The sequence below is a fragment of the Ambystoma mexicanum genome, chromosome 1p (assembly GCF_040938575.1).
Source record: "Ambystoma mexicanum isolate Mex_15411 chromosome 1p, UKY_AmexF1_1, whole genome shotgun sequence".
NCBI classification, from domain to species: Eukaryota; Metazoa; Chordata; class Amphibia; order Caudata; family Ambystomatidae; genus Ambystoma; species Ambystoma mexicanum.
The window spans coordinates 708,848,751-708,871,762 of NC_090921.1; the positions used below are offsets into that span (position 1 = coordinate 708,848,751).

General features: G+C 44.5%; 1 protein-coding gene across 5 annotated transcripts in view; it reads left to right on the top strand.

The window, feature by feature from the left end:
* The window catches only part of ENTREP3 (endosomal transmembrane epsin interactor 3), a 528,225-nt gene that overhangs the window by 365,218 nt on the left and 139,995 nt on the right, over positions 1–23,012 (top strand). For all 5 annotated transcript variants that reach the window (XM_069650116.1, XM_069650112.1, XM_069650115.1 and 2 more), the window contains one exon: positions 512–672. In XM_069650116.1, the coding sequence (XP_069506217.1) occupies positions 512–672 (161 nt within the window). The remainder of the gene's footprint in view (positions 1–511; positions 673–23,012) is intronic.

Genomic DNA, 23,012 nt, shown 5'->3' on the forward strand with positions numbered 1-23,012 from the left:
TTACAACCTCTAAACACCAATCCCCACTTCGCTCACCATACCTGCTTTAAAGAACGGTTCTCCACTTCACTTAGTACTCCACTCCTCACACCGGCTGACGTTTCCATTTGTAACTCCTATCCACCTGCACGCCACCTCACCAAATGCGCCTGCTGACTCTAAACTCATCAATCTTCTTTCAAAGCAACACTCATCAATATAGAAATACAGTAACTGTGCCCTCTTACTGTCATCATTTCTGCATCCGCTCTCCACTCCAACTTCAGAGCACCACCTTCCTGTCACCACGCTTGCTTCCTCGTATCACTCTAGTGCCACTCTCCTTTCCTGCACAAGCTCTCTTGTTCCAGAGACGGCCCCTGGCCCCCAGTTCTGCATGCAACCCCTTGTCCGCAGTGTACGTCTCCCTGTGGTTGATGACCTTTCTCCACCGTGTATTGCATGGTCTCTTACATGTTGGCAAGTGGGGAAGCATGGGTGAGGTGACCAGTTTCTCTTTTTGCCCCCTCAGCTGGTGCCGCAGAGATCAACCTCAGTCAATTTGGAGTGTGTCTCACCTCAGGAGACGTTCCTACGCAGCATCCTGGAATTTGAGGAGTTTGTTCCGCCGGTACCTCCACCTCCTTACTACCCCCCGGAGTACACATGTAGCTCGGAGACTGACGCACAGAGGTACGTGGGACTGGGACCACTATGATCTTGTGATAAGGGTAACTACTTGTGCACCTCAGAGTTGCATAAGACTGTAAGGACATTATATCAAGGGTACCAAAACCTACAGTTTCAAGGTGTTTGTGGAGAAAGCTTTGAGTCCACTGTTGGACTTACAATTGATCACCTGGTCTCAGGAATCCCTTCTGGGGGCTGACTCCCTAGTAAATGGCTTGTACTGGTAAAGTGCTGGAAACGCCCATTATACTTAAGAAGGCGCCCATCAGCAGCCTGTGTCTATGGGCCTGCATACATTAAAGTGAGTACATTTCCCTGCATTCTCAGGCTATATACTCACGGTGACATTGTGATTTATGAAATCCCTTCAGTTATTAATCATTAAAACGTTGCAATTTTGTTTTTTTAGATGTTTATATTTGTAAAAATATATTTAAGCAGCACAATGCATTGTAGGGTGGTAAGAGCATCACTTTTGGAATGTGCTGTAGATCGTTCTAGCAACATAGCTACTGCTACCAGATTGTTATAGTCTCCATTGCAAGGGTGGTGATGGAGTACACTACTGTGACTTGACAGGGAAACGACATCATCTGACAATGAATGGACCAATGCTAGACGTAGAAAAAAAAAACACTGGTTTCATAGATGTGAAATCGTGACTGCTATGACACAGTTCATGGCGAATACAAGTATGTTATTGTAAATCAAGTCATCTGTATTGTTTCGCAGAAAATAGCTTTTACAATTATGGGACAAATGAACAAAACATATACCACTAAAAATCACATTCAAGGAAAACAAATTAAAAAAGCAGATAGGGTTGCCTGGCACGACGCACAAGACCACCTTAAGAATGCGCAGAGTAAATTTGATAACTCCTAAACTTCCAGGCTCTCCACACAAAGTTAGCCTTTGCAAAGGTGACTAAGTAAGAGTTGGCATTGATGGCGTAGAGCAAAGCCAACCTCACGCTTCTAACTCCCTCGTTAATCAGAAGGGGCTTCATCCATCTTGTCTTCAATGATCTGTATCTGGCTCAGAGGAACAGGAAGTGAATCTTAGTTTCCAAGGAGGTTGCGTCGCAGCTACATGGCATGCTGGAAAGCACCCGTTGCCCCAGGGACCCATTACAGAATTCAGAGGCGGAATCCCCAGCACCATATATTGCAAACTCACTTTAGTGCTAGGGAAGGGCAAGGCCCGAGACTCCTCCTAAATTACCTGCATTAAACTCCCCATAATGTTAACCTGCTGGTAATCCCAGAGGCCCCGCTGCCCCAGCGTAACCAACACACCCCTCATGTAGGACAGCTAGGTCAAGGAGTCAGACCTCGACCAACCCTAAATCACAGACAAGTGATCCTTGCAGCGCGCTAGCTCATCAGTAGCCCAGATCCTGGGTGCTACAACCTCACCCTTGAGGAAGGGAATGGACTAAAAAATATCTTTCAGTTGCCTCTTGCTGACCTAAATCAAAAGATCCCCAAAGCTTGCTGACATACAATGTGCCTGCCACTGCCGCGGCCCGATACGCAGATAAAGGGGTGAGAAATGTTCTAGCACCAACTTTCGTATAACATATACAGATGCCCCTGCCCTTGGCATCAGTGCTTAATTTGTAAAAAAATAGGTGCCAGTCCCCAAAAAATATTGGCCCCTTAATGCGGGCCCCTAATGTGTCTGTTAAAGTACACCAAGTATTGTAAATCGGTTACCTCCAGGAAGAGCACCCTCCCCTCAGCCCGTTCTTCAGTCACCTCTTCCAGGTGTTTTGTGTAATCAATTTCCTCTCAAGCCCTTATCAGTCATCACATCTCATAAATGCATCCCCCTTCACCCTTCCTTCAAGCATGAGCATGGTGTTGTATAACTTGGAAAAAGTCATTTCTGCAAGACATAGCTGTGAAATCAACGGCCTGTGCTACTTCTGCTTTAGGGCCTCTTTCCACCTTAACACATATTAAAAAACGAAATATGTTTTGTCACCCAATATTCAGGCGCCAGAGGAGAATGCATATTCGGATATCTTCTTCCCACGGACATGTTCTTGACATACTTCACTAAACTTCGGGATGTAACAGACACCCACCTCCCTATCTGAGGATTGCATGTGCTTTCATTCGGAGCACATGCTCGGAGCGTATTGTACCCAGGTTAAGGGGCCACATCTGGTGTTTAAACCATACATCAGGATAGAAAACATGCGCTGGAATTATGTAAAAAAATGACAGCAAAAGACGGTTGAGAATTATACACGAATACTCAACTAGTGCTTTTATTTATGAAGACATATTAGTGGGTACGTGCACCATGTTTATCCCCGTCTAGTTTCCATTTGTGTATCTTTAAGCCTGAAATGGCATTTCAGCAGTTCGTCTTTGCATGGGCTTTTCTCGCGAAGTGCAGCTGGTTTGGTTTCAGCCAATACGTGCACCGTTCCGGGTCCCCTCTCTGAAGCTCGTTTGTGAACTAATGAGGCCGATAACATTAAAAAGAAGAACGGAAACACCCAGGCAAAAATTCACAGTTCATGTTTCGCTTAGATGAATGCTATCCTATATCGGACTGGGGCATACAATTGTCTCGAGTCGGGCTTGGCACCAATGAAAAAGTGGCCAAAGTTGCAAACAACAATTAATTCCTTTTGTGACAGACACTAGTGGGACCACGTTGCCGCCCGTGCCCCGCCCGGTCCTGGGCTTTTCCCTGCCTTGCCTCAATCACTTAGGCTACCTTCTGTGGGGCCACCACCGCCACGGCCATGCTGAGCCTGAAGATGACAAAAATAGGTACATGGCGGAGCGGCCCCCGGAAGGTAAGATTTTAAAAGAAAAAACGTATATTTGGGCGGCTGGGGTCCATCACTTTCAAAGTGATGGGCCACAGCCGCCACTCAAAATAAGTTATATCTTTTAAAACCTACCTTCCGTGGGGCGGGGCCCCGGCCACCGGCCCCACGGAAGGTCAGGCTTTCAAAGAAAAAAGTAAAACACATAATTTTGGGCACAATCCACGGGCCCGGCCACACGCGGCAGAGTCATCCGACTCAGTCTGCGGCTGCCGGCAGCCCCTGATCACAGAAATTGGCCTGGGCCTGGCAAAGACTGCAGTCAGCAGCACACTTCACGCAGGTCACAGAGACAGAAGACCGGGCGTGGACGGGCCCCGACCTGGGCCTTCCTTGCCGCCTGATCACTTGGCCGTGACAGACTCAGGCTGCACCGCACGCAACAAGTGATTTACCTGATTTGCCGGCTGGGACTTGGTATCCTTTCAGGCCTCAGGGTGGGCAGGGCCGGGTGCGCACACTGGCACCTGCACAAATGAAAAAGCAGACATAAGGGGCCCCAGGAAGCAACTAGGCCGCACCACGCAGTGCAGCAGGGTAGGCTCTCTCTCTCACAAGTCAGGACCGATTACGCCACGCCTCGACACCTTCACTTCACAGTAACTCATAAAATGAAGGTGGCGTCGTGCTGCCTCCTGTGGCAACAACAACACGTCACCATGTAATTTCACTGGCTCAGAAGAACAGCCAATGAAAACTGCACATTCTGTGTTACTATACAGAATGTATCAAAAGCTGCATAGTAACAACAGAATGGTAGTTTTCATTGGCTGTTTTTAGCAGTTTGTTGTCCATTGCTATTGCAGGCACCTCCCAGGCCCAGAACAAAATATACAAATGAATAGGTCCAAGGACGTTATGCTCAAATATACACTCCCAGACAAAAACAACAGTTTGACCTCTGCATATATAAAAAAAAGGAATCACTCTTCACTACTCTCTAGTAGAGGTAAAAATCACTTGTTTTTATATTGAGAATAAATGATTCAGAGAAAGACATCAAAAACAGGTTAGCTACACCTGAACAGGGAGAAAAGTTTTTTGAAAACACACACTGAACCAAAACATTTCGGAACGAACTCCTAATACTGTGTGTATAACATAGACCAAAAACAAATGGAATTTGTCAGCAGATTCACATAACAATGTGCACAGATTTAACATACAATTCTAAAAACATGTAGAACAAATGTAGTAACACAAAATAACATTTTGCTTGTGTGAACAGCCTGAATATGCTGTAGCTTAAGGGAGTAGTGGGTCTACACCAGGTGTTTCAGCCGCTTTTCAGAGGGCTAAGTGTGCCCTGTCTTTGAACACGGCCTTCATCAGGACGGGGTTCAGGGTAGACTGATGCCTTAACTGTGGAGCTATGAATGCCACAGGTATTGGGCTTATACTGCTAAATGCCACGTGGGCTTGTCTCTGTGTGATCCTCACATTGGAGGTGTACATCATCAGAAAACAACAGGGTCCACAGTGAAAGGGTCACATCGACTTTTCACGGGATTCACGGCTTTGTATTAGTTTAGAAAGGGGTGCTCGCCTGCAGTGCTATAGCTGCATGTCCTCCTCTCATGTCAGGTCAGAAGAGACTGCGGGAGTCTGGCGGAAAGCATTGGAAAAACCCAGCCAGCCATGGCCTGCAACCTGCAAGCACGAGAGAGATCCAGATCAGAATGACAAATCCCAATAATTTATAATCAAAGGAAAGTGGAAGAACAAACAAAGCAATTGCACATGCGCTGGCCCCGCATGAGTTCCGGTGCCAAAAAAAGAGTGCCGGTGTTGGGCACCGGCAACCACCCCCACAAATTAAGCACTGCTTGGCATGCAAAGGCAATGGGCCTCATTCCGAGTACGGCGCTAACCAAAGGCGCTATTAACGCCTTGGTTGACGCCGTACCCGGAACGGCAGCGCCTTGCTGGATGGCGGAATCACCGCCCCATTCCAAGGTTGGCGGGGCGGTAATTCCCCATTCACCAAGGCTCTTCCCCATTCCCAAATGAGCCCCCATAGGGCTCAATGGGAATGGGGAAGATGCAAATAACGGTGACCGTTCATTACGGTCACCGTTATTGGCTTAGAGGCCCCTTTGCGCCATCGACTTTAACACCTGCTCAAAGCAGGCGTTAAAGGCGAGAGCGCAGAGGGAACTCGGAGTATGGCGGTAAGGGAATACCGCCACCGGTCTCGTTACCGGTGGCCGCTATCCCTTACCGCCATACTCGGAATGAGGCCCAATCGCCCTTACTAATCTGGCAGAGCCATGCCCCCCTCGGAATTAAAGTGTTGGTGCCAGTTGTGTCAGTTCATAGATAATGCCACTCAGCTCGACAACTAGATTTGATGAGTGTGACACAACTCTCAACAAACTTATTTTCAGAAAAAGCTGCTGCGCAGCTCGTGTCTAGAACGTCTGCCATGGTTTTTTTTAGGTGCTAGTTCAGTCTGCGGTATCAAGTCTATTTGCGGTTATAGATGGCTTTCTGCTCACTTTTATACCACATTAATGCAACTGCGTTTGGTTCATGCTGCTGTTCCATGTACAGTGCACTTTAAAAAAGAAACACTTTGAATAAAAAATAATAGTAAACATGTATTTGATGTTTTAATGCTCAATAAATCAAGGTATTCATAACGTCTTACTTCCAGATACCATTTAACTGCACTGAACACTGACTGGGTCACTGCCAAACATTCCCATGCCATATGTTTCTGGGATGCCCCTTTTTCCCTCGGGGGTAATGTATTTAAACTATACTACTGCAGGTAGCATGTTCATAATCTAAGCACAATGGGCGTGGCCAGATACAAGCACCATATATCCCACTGCATTCCCGTGCAGTTTCACTGGTGTTAAGAGTGGCATGCAGCCAGTGTTCATTTGTAAAAAATGTTGTGTCTTTTCTTTTTGCACCTAACAAAGGTATAACAAAAGCTGAAAACCAGACAATAATGGGGCTCCTTACCCGCTTTTCGGTATACTGTAAAAGTGCAGACAATTCTGGTTATGTTATGTTGTTATTTGGCATTTAAATAGCGCTCTATATATCATTGATATGACCTCAAAGTGCTGGTAGGTTGAACGCCCTCGGGGACAGTAGTCCAGGTCAGTCGAGGGAGTAGGGTGCAATAGGGGGCTTGGGTTCACCGATTATGTGCGCAGCTGATGCAATGGTAGCTGCATTCTAGTATTAGGTGTGGTGGTACTTGATATCAGTTGAATTTGTGCAGTCTGGAGGGAGGTCACCAAGACTGGGTTTTGGCTGCGTTAGGCCTGTATAGGACACGTATGTGTGCAGCTACGCCCGAATTTGGTTGGTATAACTGCGTTTTATCAGAGTGTTGAGGTTTTAATGCAGTATTGTTCGTATGTGAGCAGCTAGGTGGAATTTATCGAGGGTTGTAGCTGCTCTATAATTGTGTGTTTGTGTAGAGAGTAAGCATAGTGAAGAGAGAGGTGAGAGTCAGGGTGGAGTTTTGATCTAACAAGCACAGTATTCCGGATTTCAGGTGCGCGTTTGCGATTGCTGCGTTCAGAGTAAACATATTAGTGACTTAATTGGCGCTTTCGGTGGCGTCATTGCTCCTGATCTCGTTGAACATTTGTTGTTAGGCTGCAGGTCTCAGTCGCCTTACAAGGTCTTAGGGGGTTTTATGGAAAGAGCCAGGTTTTTAGAGCTTTGCGGAAGGTCATGTAGTCTTGGGTGTGTCGAATACCGGTACTCTTACCATTCCGTGCAATTACGAGTTGGCGGTAACACCCTTGCCGGTGTTACCAGTGCTGATATACCCATCACCGGGAATACCAGCACCTGTATTACCGGCACAATAGTATAACCGGCCAATTATGAGAAGGAAAACACCGGCAATCCCGGTGCTTTTAGCCGGTAATAACTGCAAAACGAAGGCAGAGATACCTACACCTCATAGCAGGCAGTAAATGCGCACAGGTAATGGATATGAGGCCACAGGTGCACCCAATCCACCCAGGTGAACCCAATGCACACAGGAAGAGTAAAAAAGGACCACACTTTCCTCAACAACGCTTCCCTACACAACCATGCTGTCAATCATCACTCATCACAGTGTACATGGACATGGAGCTGCTCCAGGTATCCTAGAGCTGCAGGGGCTGGAGGAACACCAGAGACACCAGGAGGCATTGGAGAGGAGGAGGAGGACAAGAAGAAGAGGATTCTGTTTGAAAGGCGATGTCACGCAAGGCATGCGGCCATACCCTGCAAAAGGGCCACACCATGGTCCCTCGCAGACACACAAATCCTCACCCTGTACACCTAAACAGGGAGACGATAACAGAACTCCTCACCCACATCTAGGAGGACATAGGGAGCAGATTCGGCATCAGGATAGCCATATCACCGTTGGTCAAGCTGGTATCAGTCCTGCACTTCTTGGCCACAGGCACACTCCAGCACTCAGTGAGTCACCTGCATGGCATTTCGCATCCTGCCTTCTCCAGAGTGCTGTGTCAGGTGCTGGATGCACTCCTGCGCCATGTGGTCAGCATGCCAGACTGGACATCCCCCTGAGCAATGCAATCCACATGCAACGACTGGAATGGGAAACATTTTGGTGCAAAGACACATGGGAGATGCATGCACAGACTGTGTATGAAGATGCTGCTGTAACAGGCAGCAAATCCGTAGATCAGCAGTCTTTATGTGTAGGTGATTCTGGATACCTGCAGCTACTGTGGCTGATGACCCCTCTGAAGTGGAAGTGGAAGTGGCATACAACAGGGCCCATGTCCAGACTAGGGTGACCATAGAGCACACCTTCTGGCATGATTACCTATTAGGCTCGACCACAGGCCCATTATCTCCACCTCTCTCGAGGATGTGACAATGAACCACTGGTCATCAGTCATAGTCTCTTCTAGATTTTCTCTTGATGACCCTAACCGCGTAATTTGTAATGACTTGGCATTGGGCTATGCAACCTTTGCTAGCTACCAGTCACAAGGCATTTCCATAGTCAAGCCTCGAAAGAATGATGGCTCTGGCAATTGTGAAACAAGTTTTTTCGTTTACAACTGGTCTTATGTGCCAGAGTAATCTTTCGTAGCATCTGCAGTTTTTCTTAAGGTAAGCTATGTGAGCATTTGCTCCTAGCGTAATTTTCAAATACACACCCAGTGTTTTTACTTTGGTAGCAACTGGGATATTGGAGTTTTTTTATAGTAAACTCAGCGTAATCTGGGCTGATTTTGGCCCTGGCCTGGATGGATTCAAAGATCATGAGCTCTGTTTTGCTGCTATTTAAGCAGAGCCAGTTTGTTTTCATCCAGGCCTCGATTACGTTGTAGATGTTTCTGAACTATGTTTGTTATGACACCTGCATAGTTCTATTATTAGCTGGGTATCGTCTGCAAAGTTAGTAAATAGCACAAGTTGTGGAGTATGGAGCTTGACAAGAGAGCCATCATTTTAATAAACAAGCTAAAGTGAAAGCAGATATAACATGACATACGATTATTCCTACTAACAATATTGTCATGTAAGCAAACAGCATATTGAATGTTCAGATAATTGACCAAGTGGTGTTCAGTTCAAAAGCATGGGAAATACATCTCTGACAATACTATACTACACTACGCACATCTAGTCTCTATTGCACAAGAGGAATTCCATTATTACTCACGTTTAGAGAGGGGCTTGCTTTAAAGCCAATGGCTCCTTCTGTGGTTGACAGGCTTTGCATAGCTGGAGCTGGCTGTCTTGCTCTTCTGCTTCTACTCCTCCTCCCCAGTCCTCCGGCTTCAATGAGCATGCAAGTCTACTGGCTCTCTGCGTCTGTCTGTCCCTGTTTGCTGGGCTAACTATTTGTGTGGATTTGTCATATCCGCTTTTTTCAACAGTAAATGGTGGCACATCAGAGGTAGACCTCTGTAACATTACAGAAACATGTACATTTGTAAACTATATTAGAAGGCCTTCTGTTATTGAAAGGTGATATCTTCTTACTCGTTAGCCAGAAGCTGCCAACTGACCGTTTGTAGTTAGCCTGCCTGCTAGGGCAGGAAACGTACCATTTCCTTTTCAATGGATGAGTGGCAGGACTTACGAATGCTTTGCCGCTAAGGCCCAGTCCCTCACGTGTTTAGATTACATGGCTGAGGTAATGCAATGCAAAATAGCAGTAAACATTGTATGCATTATGTTAAAGTCTCTGCACCATTGAAACATTTTAGGGCTACAGGTTAAATTATTCTGAGTTCATGTCACCCCCTCAAGAAAGTAGTAATTGATCAGAGATCTGTCGTGCTTTGAAAACCTTACTGATGCTTTTAGGAGCTATATTTGCAAAACAAGCCTCCTATATTTGTGGAAAAAGTAAAGCATGCACATCATAGCAATTGTGATTAATTATCACTGCATATCCAAATAAATGAGTTGCAGAGTGCATACATGAGCACCTAGAAACATTTTGTTGGTGCTAAGAAAAACATAAATGAATAAATGCTTGTAACTGGAAGCATTCAGAGTAATTTCTACCAGTGGCTATGGCTAAGAGAAAATAAAAACATAAGTGAACACATGTATTCAATTTTGAGGTATTCAGATTAATTCCAATTGTTATTACTGATTATAGCCAAGAAAAAACATGAATGATTACATGTATTTAATGTGAGGTATAAAGGTTAATTCCAATTCCTATTGCTGGCCATAGCCTTGATGTGAGCCGGGGGGGAGGGGAGGTTTGGGGTGAGGGGGGGACTTTGAGAACCTATTAGAAATGAACATCCAGCGCAAATTGGCTCCTGACTTTCTTATACACCAGGCCATGGAATGTGTGAGCTTGAGCTTATGTCTGCTTGCGTAAATTGTCCACAGTTTAAATTGGTGATCCATGAGGTAGACCAATACGCAAATCCCTCTGTCACCCACAGTGATTTGTAAGTAGAGGTTATCCAATACGTAAGTATGATGTGTGCTTAAACTTGGCTTTGAGTTGTAATTCAGTATATTTTCAGTTCATTGGACCCAGATTGTGATGCCAATAGTGGCGGATTCAGCAGTATTTCAGGCTTTCTCAACTCAGGGTTTGCTGCTAATCTTCTCTTGATGCGTGTCAGGAAACAAACTGGTGAAGGAAAACGAATTTCCATTCCAGATTTTTGCAAGGACATGGGCATTGCCTTATTATGTCATGTACTCCTGGAACCAGAAGTACCCATCTCTTGTCTCGAATTGGTTTGCTCCTTGGGAGCCAGCGTTAGCGAGGAAGCCAGTGTCATCTCGTGCATGGCTGAATCAGGCTTTGTGACTTGAGCCCCATTTGTTCCACTTGCTTCTGTGTTGGTTTCACAGGATACATCTGGACATAATCGTTGTTTTTGTCCTCTGAGCAGTTTCCTTTTCCCTGACACAATCCCATGGTGAGCTGTGGTGGCTGGAGGGATTTCAATACAATCACAATTGAACACTTGAAGGAAGAATCTCTAGATCCCATACACTTCTATGTGCACGGACAGAGTCTTGGAGAGTCAAGCTTTTCACAATGCAATTTTGGATGGTGAGATTCTGTCTCCCATGTTCTTGGCGAGAAGCGACTCCTTGGAACACGCCACACATCTAGCAATGCCTAACACCGTCGGCTTGTTCCTGATCAATGAAAAGATCAAATGCTTTTGAAATTGCACACATTGTTGGTACCCCAGGCGTCTGCATAGTTCAGCTTTGAACCAAAACCAGGTCGTTTCAAGGTGCTTCATGACGCGAACATCCATGATTCAGTGTCTACAGCAGCATAAATGAGAACGTCCAAGTATTAGCAGTAGTCCCCACAGAGACCCAAATGGTAAATAAGTCAGTGATCTAATGCAAGCTCAATTTTGGAAACTGTAAGGGTCTTAACTTGAGGATTGGCCAGGGTAGGAATTTGAATCCCAATGGCCTGGGTGGATTCAAAATAAACCCACAACATTTCACTTGTGTACTTACAGTGACTAAGGCTGGTACCCCAACTTTAACATTATAACTGGTTTTATTGAACTGAACAAGATACAAGCCATTTCACAAGCTATATACTTGACTGTGGAAAAATGCAATTGGTGTAACATGTAGTGTGCCTTCAGTGTAATTTACTGGTGCCAGATGCACACACACTATGCAAGTGTAACCTTGGCATTCACATAATGAGTACAGTGTTATTTTTAGGACTTGAAGGTAAAACACAGGCATGTGAATAAGATACTGCATAGTCCTCCCTGATCCATGTGCCATTAATCAAGTGCAAATTACCCCAGGAATGTAGTTCCTGATCAATCAGGGAAGGTGTAGTTTGAAGGGGAATATTGAAACCACCATGTAAAATTAAATTAGTCAATCCCGGTACTCAGGCAGATGATGCTACAAAACCTTCTTGCAAGCACACTAAACTAACAGAAGCTAGAGCATGAAAGTACACTAAGTTAACAGAAGGTAGAGCATGACCATGCCTGGCATATTGCAATTCTGGATAAGTTAAGTGCATGTATTTGTTGTGGCCATGAAATCACATTCCAATCTGGGAGTCCTCTGCTAAGAGTGCCCAAGAGGTCTGTTACAACAGAAAGACTTACTGCTGCTTCTTGGTCGCTTCTAATGGTACACAGGTTATTTTGAACCAATCCTACTACATCTGTAATGATATCCCTTAGGGCATAGAAGCCCTGCTCCAGTGCTTGATCATTAGAATCTGATGCATGGAATCCTTGTTGCACTGCCTCACTTTCAGACTGCAGGACTTGCATTATTGCTTGTGACCAAGTGTAAGTTATACCTGTTACTGACGCTTGTCCCACCTCATAAGGTATCCTAGGGTCAGAGGTGGTGCTAGCTGATCTCCAGACTCGCCCACTCTGTGTGTGCCTCAGAGCAGCACTGTCTGCATGATAGCTGTCCAATTCTCTTCTTTCATTGAATTATCTAGAGATGGTATCACCTCACTCAGGTGATAGTGTGAAAGCATTCCTTGGGACAGCTTACCTATTGATATAGCTTGTGTCAGGGATGTGTTAAGGGAATTCCAAGCCCTATATGGGCCCACACTTGTTCCTGCTTTTCTTTTATTGCATTAATTTGCTTGAACCGCCGACAATACAGGGATTCCTGATGAATAGGTAATATACTTGCTGCCATTGGTTACATGTCTTTACTTCGAAAACGATATATCGAATGAATGTTTTACAGAAAATTATTTACCAAATACACATTTACCGAATTTCTATTAACAAAGTGAAAGCAGTTTAAATACCTAAACATGTTTACCGAAAAACCCCAATATCAATATAGCATTGATAAGTCTGAGAAACCACCACAATGAGGATGAAGGTTTTCAAACTCTAGAAACGGTAAATGCAAACGTTCTGAGCAAATTCACCACAGTGACTTGGCTAATGATAGTGCCAGAGGAGATTCAATTCCCAAAACAGAATAAAGGTAATGAAATATACGGGTAAGTTTAAAACATTAGTCTGCAGTAAAATATTAATATTTAAAACATTACAGTATACATTAGATAAATTGACATGATTCTAAAATACAGTTTCACTACGTACAACAGTATTGCTTTTAACATAAACTGTTAAAACAATGAATGAACACTTACCACTGCAAACTCGAAAACTCAGTTAATGCAAGATTCCACATGGAAATCCGAGAAAGTGCAATCCATCCAGTAGAAAGAAAAAACCCAAAAATCCAAGAACAGAAAAAGTGCTAGAAAGTACTGAAAAAGTAATGAAAAACCATAACAGATCCACCACACACTCCAGGAAAACCATTGAAAAACCATACAAAAATCCAAGTAGCATTCCATGAAATCCGCAAACAAAACGCAAAATCCATCCAAAAAGGTGCAAACAATCCAAGGAAAATGAACCAAAAAACAAAATAAACAGCCAAAAAACCCCCAAGAAAAGCAGGTTCTCCAGAGAAACGCTCCATTGACTACGCCGGTGGAAATCCGAAATGGCCGCAATGGATCCTTTACATCCACATGAAAAATGAACAAAACAGTGATACCAAGTGGATGAAAAAGATATTGTAACGAAATAAACTTTTATTTATTTAATAAGTTAAAATGATAGCATATTATTAATACATTTATTAAAAAATATTAGTATATTAATAGGTTTTTGAGATTAATTATTTCAATATATAAAGCATTCGATATATAAGTATTTATATAAATAATTATTAAGGAAAGAGGTTTCGAAAATGTATTCATTCAAAATAAACACTGCATATCGCTGCAATTGCGTGCCTTTTCTTCTCTATAGGACGCACTCCAGAACTCACCTTCTTCCCTCTTCCAATGAGGGTAGAAGCTCAAGTCCCTATTATAGCAAGTGCTCGGGAACTGTGTATAATATTAAAAATACACCAAATGTGGGAATCTGCATGGCATGTCTAACGTGTGAACACCTTTGATTTGCCATATTTGCTGACCCCACGTGTTCCACAGAGGGACAGTTTCCTGCCATGTTTGTTCAGTCGTGTTTGAAAAGTGTTCTCTGTCAAAAACGACTGAATCTGCAACATACATGTGCTGTGCATCGTTTGGCTCGGGGAGAACTCATACTGATTTTCAAACTTTAACCGACATGGCTTTTCATACGGCCTCAAAGAAGTTTGCAGTTGTTGTAGTCCCCACAATTTGACCCGTGGGAACGATGGACTGAGGGTCCTGAGTGGGTACCCTATCCAGGGTGAAAGAACATCTGCATTGCGATTATCAGTCCCTGGCCTGTATGTAATTAGGAAGTCAAAATCACCAAAAAAAAGTGCCCAACAGAGCTGGCGTGAGGTTTTTGTGGTCTTAATGAACTACAGGTTACAGTGTTCTGTCATCACAATCACGGTGTGGTATGCTCCTAGGAGGTAATGCCACCACTCCTCAAAGGTGAACTTGACTGCCAGCAATTCCCAGTCAGCTAAGGTATAATTGGCTTCAGCTGGTAACAGCTTATGGGAGTTGTATGCTACTGGATGGAGCAACCTGGTCTGTGGATCCCTTTGAGAGAGCACAGCCCGCAAGGCATAAGTTGACAAGTCAGTTTCCACGATAAATGGGTGTGCCAGATCAGGGTCTCTTAGGACCGGAGCAGCAGTGAATGCAGCTTTTAATTGCTGGAACGTGTGGTCTGCTGCGTTATCCCAACAACATTTCTGCCCCTTCCTAAGCAGTTTTGTTATTGGTGTGACCAACTCAGAAAAGTATTTAATGAATCGCCTATTAAAGTGGGTGAACTCTAGGAAGTGTTGGATGTCCTTTACAGAAGTGGGGGCAGGCCAATCTAGGAAGGTTTGCACTTCTCGACGATCCCTCTGCATGCCTGACGGGGTCCAGAAGTGTCCCAGGAATATGACTGTGGTGCGATGAAATTAGCATTTTGCCAGTTTGGCAAAAAAAGAGGTCTCTCACCGGCTGCAGCACAGCTCTGACATGCTTGACGTGGTCCTGCATGTTCCGGAAGTAGATGAGTATATCATTGATATACATGACAATGAAAACGTTGAGGTATTCGCAAAGGACCTCGTCTAAGAACTGCTTGAAGGCGCGGGCACGGTGGAGAGACCAAATGGCATAACCTGATATTCGTAAAGACCACACTTAGTCTGGAAGGTGGTTTTTCATTCATCCCCAGCATGCACATGCAACAGGTGGTAGGCACCTCTTAGGTCCAGCTTCATGTATATGGATGCACGTCTCACTTGGTCTAACAAAACCCGGAATAAGGGGAAGCGAATAACGTTTTCTGATGGTGATGCTGTTGATACCGCGGTACTCTATGCATGTGCGAAGGTCCTCGGTTTTCTTTGGGACAAAAAGAGGGATGAAGAAACCGTTGAGTTGGAGTGACTGATAAACCTGTTACGGTGGATTGGCTTCAATATACTCACATAAGTGTTCGGTTTCCGCTGCGGTCAGGACATAGACATGGCTACAAGCCAATACTGCACTGGGCTCTAGATCTATGCAGCAGTCAAACGGCTGATGGGGTGGTAATGTTTCTGCTGCCTGTTTGCTGAAGACATCATGAAAGTCACGGTATTCTTGGGTTCAGGTACTAAGGTCTATCACGTCTGGCCAAACCACCTTGGCTTCGAAGGCTCTGCACGGCATGTCCCAAACCAAAGGGCTCCGGAGCTGCTTGTATACACTGCTCCTGACAAACAGTGGAGGTTAGCTGAATAATTCCAGCTCACCACTGGATTTATGGGTCATGTTTCTTGATCCATGGGAGTCCTAGTATCAGGCCAAACTGTGGTGTGGCGACCAAAGTTTCAACTTCTGCGTGCATTTCGTTATGGGACCGGAACACAGAGGGGTGCTGGCCACCGCACTGATGGCTTCTGGTTCGTTTTTACGACAAAGGGGGACCCCTATATTGGCAGCATAGGACGCATTGCTAAAATCCCATTTGGCCCCCGAATCCATTAGTATGGTAACTGGGAGGCTCCGATCTAGAAAAAACAATAGGCCAGAGAGTGCAACATGTGGTGCCTAATTGGCGTCGCCAATGGATGGGATTCCCTTACTGCCCAGGCTCGACTTGGTGACGCCTACGACAGCTGAGCCAAGGTATTTCCCTGCGACTTGGGTTTAGACGGACACTCGTGCATGAAGTGACCCATAGTCACTCCCAACGTGGCTTTATTTTAGTGCTGGGCCCAGGTGTTGCTGGGAAACATAGTTCGATAGGCGATTGCCCTGCAGAAAGGGCAGAGAAGCCTTTTATATGGCTTGATTGTCCATTTTAAAGTACACTTTGGTTCTTGCTATCTTTTGGCCATGTCTTTAGCATAGCTAATGCTATGTATTGTTTGTCCGTCTTGTGCGCTGATCAATACGGGGGCTCCTGGTAATGACCCCTATTCTGCCCAGGAGGGCTATATTATCATCAGATACAATTGAGCGGGTCAGTGAGACCAACACAATCCCCTGTAGCACGACTAAAGACACAGATCATGTGAATAACATCTGGTCACACACTGTAGTTGTTTCAACATGTTTCATTTTCATTTTTATTCAAAACGTAAATACATGTTTTCTTAGTAGTACAACAGAACACCAATTTTCGAACACATGGAGCAATATAGATTGCGACACATATATCAGCAAGTTGTATTCCTTGCCGTTAAGTACATAGAGTCAACACAATATAAATCCTACTGTCGAGGTTAGGCACGACAGGGGTCATGTTACATAAAATATTCAGTGGGAATACACAGTAAACAGAAAGATACAGACAGTGAAACTATTATAACACTGTGACTAAATGTCAATGATGATGTCTTGTGTGCTGGACTGCACCTCTGACCCTCAGCCGTGACACCATGCAATTTAGCAGTCTGCGGGGACATATCTCCCAGGTGCTTAAATTGTTCTTCATGTGTAAAATGTCCTGTACATGCAGCCGCATACTTGGAACGTGTTGCAACAGCTGGTATGGCAGAGCCATCACAGTAAAGTATTTGGCAATAATCAAACAATGACATAGCAGGCAATGACATGTCTGGCTCTGTAGCCATTGTCCAAGTCAAACCACTCATTCTTAGCAATTCTGCTTTATAATTATATTTCACATCTGGAGCATGTTGAGATGCTGACCATTGAATCCATCTAGTGTGTAATGCCTTTGCATTGGGCACGCTAGCTCTTGTGGCAGCCTCAAGTTGAACTAACAGTGTATTTATGTGTATAGTTCTATTCAGGGCCTGGGGCCTTTCTTTCTGGATGATCATCTGAACTGAAGACAGGTGTAAATCTTAATTCGGTTGTGGAATACACATGTGACTTATACGTTTTGGTTTAGTCTCTCCTGAATTACAAACTTTGTATGTGAAAGCCCACCAACAGATGTATTTCTAAATCCTTTTCTGTGCTTCTGTCTTGCAAAGGACCAGTTTGTGACATCAATGAGTACAATATGTGCTGTTTTGAAATTTGGTTTTATTATAGCATACAATGGTTTCACTAGCTCGGCAACATTAGACACATAGGATCTGCCAACATTTGAAAGCCCTCAAATGGCCTGCAAATGCCTAAGTATGTTAGGAAGTCGTTTCCTGGTACACTTCTCAAGAAAATCTGCTGACAAGCCTCTGCCCTCATCTGTAAGAGTAAAACCAAAGAAGGTAACCTCACAATGACCTATTCTTGATTTCTTGAAGTTGATCAGGTACCGTTTTGCAGCCAATGTGCGAATGACTAAGTCTACTTGTTGCAAGTGTTCATTGAGATTCTCATGGGTGATGTAAATGTTGTTTAGATATTGCCAACAATTAGGGATTTCTGCTAATAAACTCTCTATTCTACTTGAGAATGTCCTGGGCAAATTCTTATACCCCTGCAGTATTCTAGTGAATTGGAAGTGTGTTCCCTTAAAGGTAAATGCAGTTTATTTCTGGCTTTCCACACGTAAGGGTTGTGTAAAATATCCATTAATTAGATGAAGGTTTGTTTTATATTTGCATCTGTGTAAATTCGCTAGAAGTTCCAAGCTGTACTGATTTTGCACTGCCTCTGTCTTACAATGTGCATTTAAAATTCTATAATCCATAATAAAAACGGTAAGTACCATCTAGTTTAAAAACCGGCAAAACCGAGCTGTTATGTGGGCTTGCTTGCTTCATAATGCTCCAATTGCTCCAAGCTCCAAACGGTACAAAACAATGCTCTCAGGGCTGCCACTGGTATTTCCAAAAGGGACCATACCTCTGAGAACAGGAAACAGGTTCACTGGCTTCCCGTTAAAGAGAGGATCATCTTTAAAACTCTTGCCTTTACGCACAAATTTGTCCATAATCTGGTACCTCTCTATCTGGTTCAAAGAATAGCCAAGCCAATTTCAGTAAGATCCATCAGATCGGCCTACACTAATTGAATTGCCACCCCTAAATCCCAGAGAGTTCACGCAGGAGGCTCTAACTTCCCTACCATGGTCGCAACCCACTGGAACACTCTACCCCCCCCCATATTAGGAGGATTGACTCACACTTAGCCTTTTGCAAAGCGATAAAAACTATGCTATTTGTATAACTTAGCAACTCCTGCTCTTGCTGATGTTACTGTATTATACTGTATATCTGTAACCACCTATGTATGCAATTCTACCTTATTTATTGTTAGGTTCAATGTATTTGTAACTATTAGCGATCTTGAACCATTTGTGTATTTATCCTAAGAAATTCCTATTGTCGGCTGCCCGCTCTATGTATGTAACCCTGAGCAAGAACCCTGAACCAAGCCTTCTTACTTGTAACCAAGACAATCTCATGCAACAGTGCCTCGATGCCTTTGGGCTGGAGTGCGCTTTACAAATTCAAAAAATAAATAAAATAAATAATTAGCCCTTGGTGCATTAATTGGTCCACTATGGTTAGTATGTGTGCCATTGCTTGTGGCTTAACCAGATACTGCCTCTGAGGTGGGGCTGGTTTTAGCACTGGGATCACATGCGCTGAACATTTCATATCATGCCCTACATGGTTTTTAAACAGCTGCACTGCTGCCAGTGCTGCCCAGTCTTGTGCATACTGATGAAAAGGCATTTATCACCACTTCCTTACCTGTTGGTGCTTGTCTCACATACAATGGTGGAAAATCTTGAAAAGCTAAAAGACCTTTATATTGAATATGTAATTGTGGCCAAAACAATGCTACAATCTCTTTGGGATGTTCACCCTCCAGCTGAATCGTTACAAAATACACTTCATTATTTGCTAATGTCTGCCCATTGGGTGTAGTTATTTGTACATTTCTATGTGCCTTTGAATGCTCCAACAGTGCCTTGTGGCTGCATTCGAATATGGAAATATCAGACCCAGAGACTAACAGGACCTCTATCCAGTCAGCGTGTCGCTTAGTGTTGGGAATGATTTGATGAGTGTGTGGACTCTGCATTCTGTAAAACTTGCAGGGCTGCAGTGTATTTTTTCTCAACTTTCACGTCCTTCCCCCTCAGTTTTAGAACAGTATGGTGGCCTCACCTGTGAGTAATTAGATGATCCCTAGTGCCATATTTTTGGGGACTTCTCATTTGTTTTCTGTCTCTGAAATCATAGTCTGTTGGTCTAAAATGGGTTTGCCCTCTTGGTTTACCCCAAGGTCGTCTACCCCTGTGAGTTCCTTGCCACTACTGGGCATCCCTATCTCCTGTAGTTCTCTCATTCTTTGGGTATTTTTCTTCCTCTATCAGGGGAAGCTGTTTTCTCTTTGTCTACCACCCCTTTTCCCATGAACAGATCCCCTTCCTCTTGAGGGCTTCCTTGCTGGTGTGTCACCTTGTCTTACTTACTATCCTTGTTAGCATTTTTCTGTGCCTCTGCAGGTCCCAAGCCTAGGGGATCTCTGCCTAGTGACTGATAAGTGGCAGTCACTATGTCCCCAAATGTCTCCCTTTTTCCCTGTTCATTCAATTGGGACACTTTTCTATGAACTTCTAATCTTGCAGGCTCTCCTTTCAAAAAAGATACAATTATGCTCTCAACCATTTGATAATTATTGGAAGCCTAAGTTCATGACGGAGGCAACGCCCTGTGTTCCCATAATGTCTGTCAATATTGATACTAAAGATGTGATAGACGGAGTGCCACCTGGGTCCCAGCTTTTCTGAATACCACTTGGGTATGTCCTCATTTTTGGAAGGCCATGACCCTAATATAATTTTCAATGTCTGTAGCTGCACTCCTCCTGTGTCTGCCTGTCCTTGTGGCTGCTGGGAAGGCGCTATGCCATTTTGTGCAGCATATTGTAATGCAAGGTTACTCACAGTGTCAAAATGTGCAGCCAGGAGGTGATAGCCTGTTTGTAAAAAGGGTCCTCTGCGATTTGGATGAAAACAGGCTACGAATTCTAGTGACAGGTTGGGTGTCGCTAATGGTCCATGCCTAGAATTTGTTTGTGGATCAACTAGATTACCTCCAAACCAGTTGACACTATTTCTATGTGCTAAAGCCAATGCAGGAAACCAGTATGGGTGATATTGATATTGGACGGCATTTAAGTATCCCCTTATCAGGAGAGGGCATAAACATTGCACACCTTGTTGGCTGGGGTTTTCAAGTAAGTGAATAATGATTCGGCGGACAGACATCCCAATTGGCCAATTGCTACTGTAAAGTTTATATTTGGTCCCTAACAGTTTGATAACCCGAGCCAATCATGCACAGCTCTCCTACAATGGATAGGAATATTGATTTCCAGATGTGCCATCCTCTGTACCCACCTACCCTCTTTGTTATTAAAAAAGCTTTTTTAGAAAAAATATTTTTCCTGGTCCGTTTATGGTGGCTGAGGTTATTATTAGCAATTCTACTGTCATCTGTAAAAACTCCCAACTGGGTGGGTGCCACCTGTTGTGATTGCCTATTAGTCTCTCCCACAGTCCCCTTTTTTCCACTTCTCTCAAGGATGTGGCAACAAACCACTGGTCATCAGTCATTTATGTTTAAAACACCATGGGCCTTCTTTCAGTGCTAAAAGACAGGCATTGGCTCATGTGCTTAACAACATAATTAAACATACATGCTCAGGAAATTAAGGTTCTTGGACTCATTCAGAGATATACACTTGACAAGAGAATCATCATTTTAATGCATTTAATATGATCCCCTATCTGCTGGGGGTTCTTATCCTTATTAAACAAGCTAAAGCAAAAGCAGATATGTTCATTTCAGAAGCATGGAAAATACATATCTCGTGCTATACTAAACCACGCTACATGCCTCTAGTCTCTCTTTTGCACGTAGGGAAATCCATTATCACTCATGTTTAGAGAGGGGCTTGCTTCAAATCCAACGGCTCCTTCTGGGGATGACAGGCTCTGCTTAGCTGGAACTGGCTTTCTCGCTCTTCTGCTGCTACTCCTCCTCCCCAGCCCCTTCGGGTTCAACGAGCAAGCAAGTCTGCTGGCCCTCCACAGCGGTCCATCCCTGTTTACTGGGCTAACTATTTATTTATAGGAAAATGGCCGCCCTGCATGTGTGGATTCATCATATCTACTTTTTTCAAACGTAAAGGGTGGCAGATCAGAGGTAGAACTCTGTAACATTACAGCAACACGTTCATTTGTTAACTATGCTTCAAGGCCTTCTGTTATTGAAAGGTGACATTGTCTTACCCGTTAGCCAGTAAAGATTGGTTACGGGAGCCTTGTTTGTTAACTGGGCAATTTCTGCATCAGATAAGAATTAACTGTGCAATGCTAAAAGCTGCCAACTGACCGTTTGTGGTTAACCTGCCTGCTAGGGCAGGAAATGCACCATTTCCTTGTCATTGGCTGAGCTGCAGGACTTACAAAAGCTTTGCCACTAAGGCGCTGTCCCTCACGTGTTTAGGTTACAGGGCTGACGTAATGCAATGCAAAATAACAGTACGCGTTGTATGCATTATGTTAAAGTCTGTCTTAAAGTGTCTGTCCCATTAATACATTTTAGGGCTACAGATTATATGTGCAAATAAAGCTGTTTTTAATTATTTTTTTGAGTTCATGTCACTTCGGGCCTGTGGAAGGCCCACTTCAGATGTCTACACCATTCTGAGGGTGCGCTAATGTACAAAATTTGATTTATGTGTGAATGTGATATCTGAAATACACTGCACAAAAATAGCTGCCCAACTCCCCACCCTCTACACACCCTCTTCAAACACCCACCATCTATACACCCTCCCCAAACACACACAGTGTACGCCCCCTGTCATTATCCAACAGTTATTTCCTGTGCCTCCTGGGCATGGGGCTCACCTGCGACTTTCCAGTTAAGAGGCGCTGAGAGCGGCACCCTGGGTTCCAGGCAGGGCGCCCTCTGTGGGGGTCACAGAAGTGGAGGCCTCTGACCCGTGGGCCTGCATGTGCTGCAGGGTCAGCTGTATTGCCTGGTTGATCACCTCGGCACTGGCCGAGGAGGAGTCGGTGTGCTCCAGCACTCTCTGGCCAAGAGTGACCATGGTGGTGGTGGCATGGCCAAGAGACCGGGCCATCCTACGGCTGCACCCCTGCATGCACTCGCACATTTTGTGCATTTACTGGAGAAGCTGGCCTGTAAGTTTGGCCATGGCAGACTGGTGCTGCTCAATGACACGTAGACGAGCATCCATGGACCACAAAGTGGGCACAGCCAGAGGTGGAGGGACAACTTTGGACTAAGAGTGTCACCACTGGGGGGGCCACCAGCTCTGCATGTGTACAATCCAGGGCTGCCACCATATTGGGCATACCTGCAATTTTGTAGAACTGTGTCTTGGTGGCATTCACCTGTGCCTGGGTGGTGGGGAGGGAAATGTGCTGGCCCACATGGAGCAGGAATGGATCTAGCACCCAACCCAGCACTCTGGAGGAGGCAGGCTGCGAAATGCCATGCAGTTGGCTCACTGAGTGCTCAAGTGTGCCCGTGACCAAAAAGTGCAGGACGGACACCAGCTTGGCCAACGGTGGTATGGCAATCCTGATTCTGATCCTGCTCCCTATGTCCT